Source organism: Fonticula alba (assembly GCF_000388065.1).
Source record: "Fonticula alba strain ATCC 38817 unplaced genomic scaffold supercont2.74, whole genome shotgun sequence".
In the NCBI taxonomy this organism is placed as follows: Eukaryota; order Rotosphaerida; family Fonticulaceae; genus Fonticula; species Fonticula alba.
Window position 1 is genome coordinate 1 of NW_009243044.1, and position 1,184 is coordinate 1,184.

General features: G+C 75.7%; 1 protein-coding gene across 1 annotated transcript in view; it reads left to right on the top strand.

Moving 5' to 3' along the window:
• Positions 1–434: 434 nt before the first annotated feature.
• Positions 435–1,184, top strand: part of H696_06308 (hypothetical protein) — a 4,666-nt gene continuing 3,916 nt past the window's right edge. Inside the window, exons 1-3 of the mRNA XM_009500050.1 lie at positions 435–550; positions 853–919; positions 1,026–1,165. Coding sequence (XP_009498325.1) covers positions 461–550; positions 853–919; positions 1,026–1,165 — 297 coding nt within the window. The 5' untranslated portion in view covers positions 435–460. The remainder of the gene's footprint in view (positions 551–852; positions 920–1,025; positions 1,166–1,184) is intronic.

Consider the following 1,184-nt stretch of genomic DNA (forward strand, 5'->3'; position numbering starts at 1 on the left):
CCCCCTCCCCCTCCCCGCTTCCCCCGATCGCCGACGTAAGCAGGCGGCGGCCCCAGGCGGACGCACAGATGCGCGCCGGGGGGACCAGCGCCGAAAGGTGCGCGGGCAGATCGCCCTCGTCCCGAGCGTGGGCAGGTGCTCCTCCCGGCCCGCCGCGCTGCCCGCGCGCGCGCGGCCCACACACACGCACACGCGCACGGGCCCCTGGGCCTCGCGCCGGCCGGCCCATGGCGCGCTGGCACCCCCGGGCGCGCGGGCATGGGCCGGCGCGCCCGCGCCCGCGCGTCCACGCCCAGGTCCAAGTAGATGCCCGCTGCGCGGGGCCCGCCCCCCGGCGAGCGGGGCAGCCCGCGTCCCTCCTCCCCCGCCTCCTCGCGCCACACCCCGCCGCCCTCCTCCGCGTCCCGCTTTCCTGGCCTCCCTCCTCCCCCCCCCCCACCCCCGCTCCCACCAAGACACGATGTCCGCGTTTGTTATCGACGAGTTCGTCCTCGCCGCCCGCCATGGCGAGCTTGATGAAGTCAAGGCCATGCTCGAGCTGGACGGCGCCGTGCGTTTCTCCCTTCCCCGGCCCGCCCCTCGCCGGCCCGCCCCTCGCCGGCCCGCCCTTCGCCCCCTGGTCTGACGCGCTGCCCCGGGCGAGGGCGCACCCCAAATGGCACTCCCCCGCACAGCAGGGGAGGGGCGAGAGGGAGGGGGATCTATCCAACAGCACACATGCCTGTGGGGTTGGGCAGGCCCTTGAAGGGGGAGCGTGACACACCCCCCCCTTACCCGGCTCCCGGCGCTCCCCCCCCCCCCCCCCGGTCCCGCCCGCCCCCCCCCCCCCGCCGGCTGTCCATTCCCCGTCAGGACATCAACGCCGTCAATGACTATGGCAACGCCGCCCTGCACATGGCCTGCGCCAATTCCGAGCTCGGTGCGTCGCCTCCTCTCGCCCGCCCTCCGACCCGGGCCAGCCCCCGGACTAACCAATCGGCCAACACCTGTCCCCTGCCGGCCGGCGGCCCTCCGCGCATCCCCAGAGGTCGTGGCCTTCCTCCTGGAGAAGGGCGCCAACGTCAACCTGCCCAACAGCTCCGGCAACACCCCCCTGCACTGGGCCTCGCTGGTCGGCTCGGTGGAGGCGGTCAAGCTCCTGCTGGCTGCCGGCGCCAGCGCCTCCGTATGTGTCCCCCCCCCCC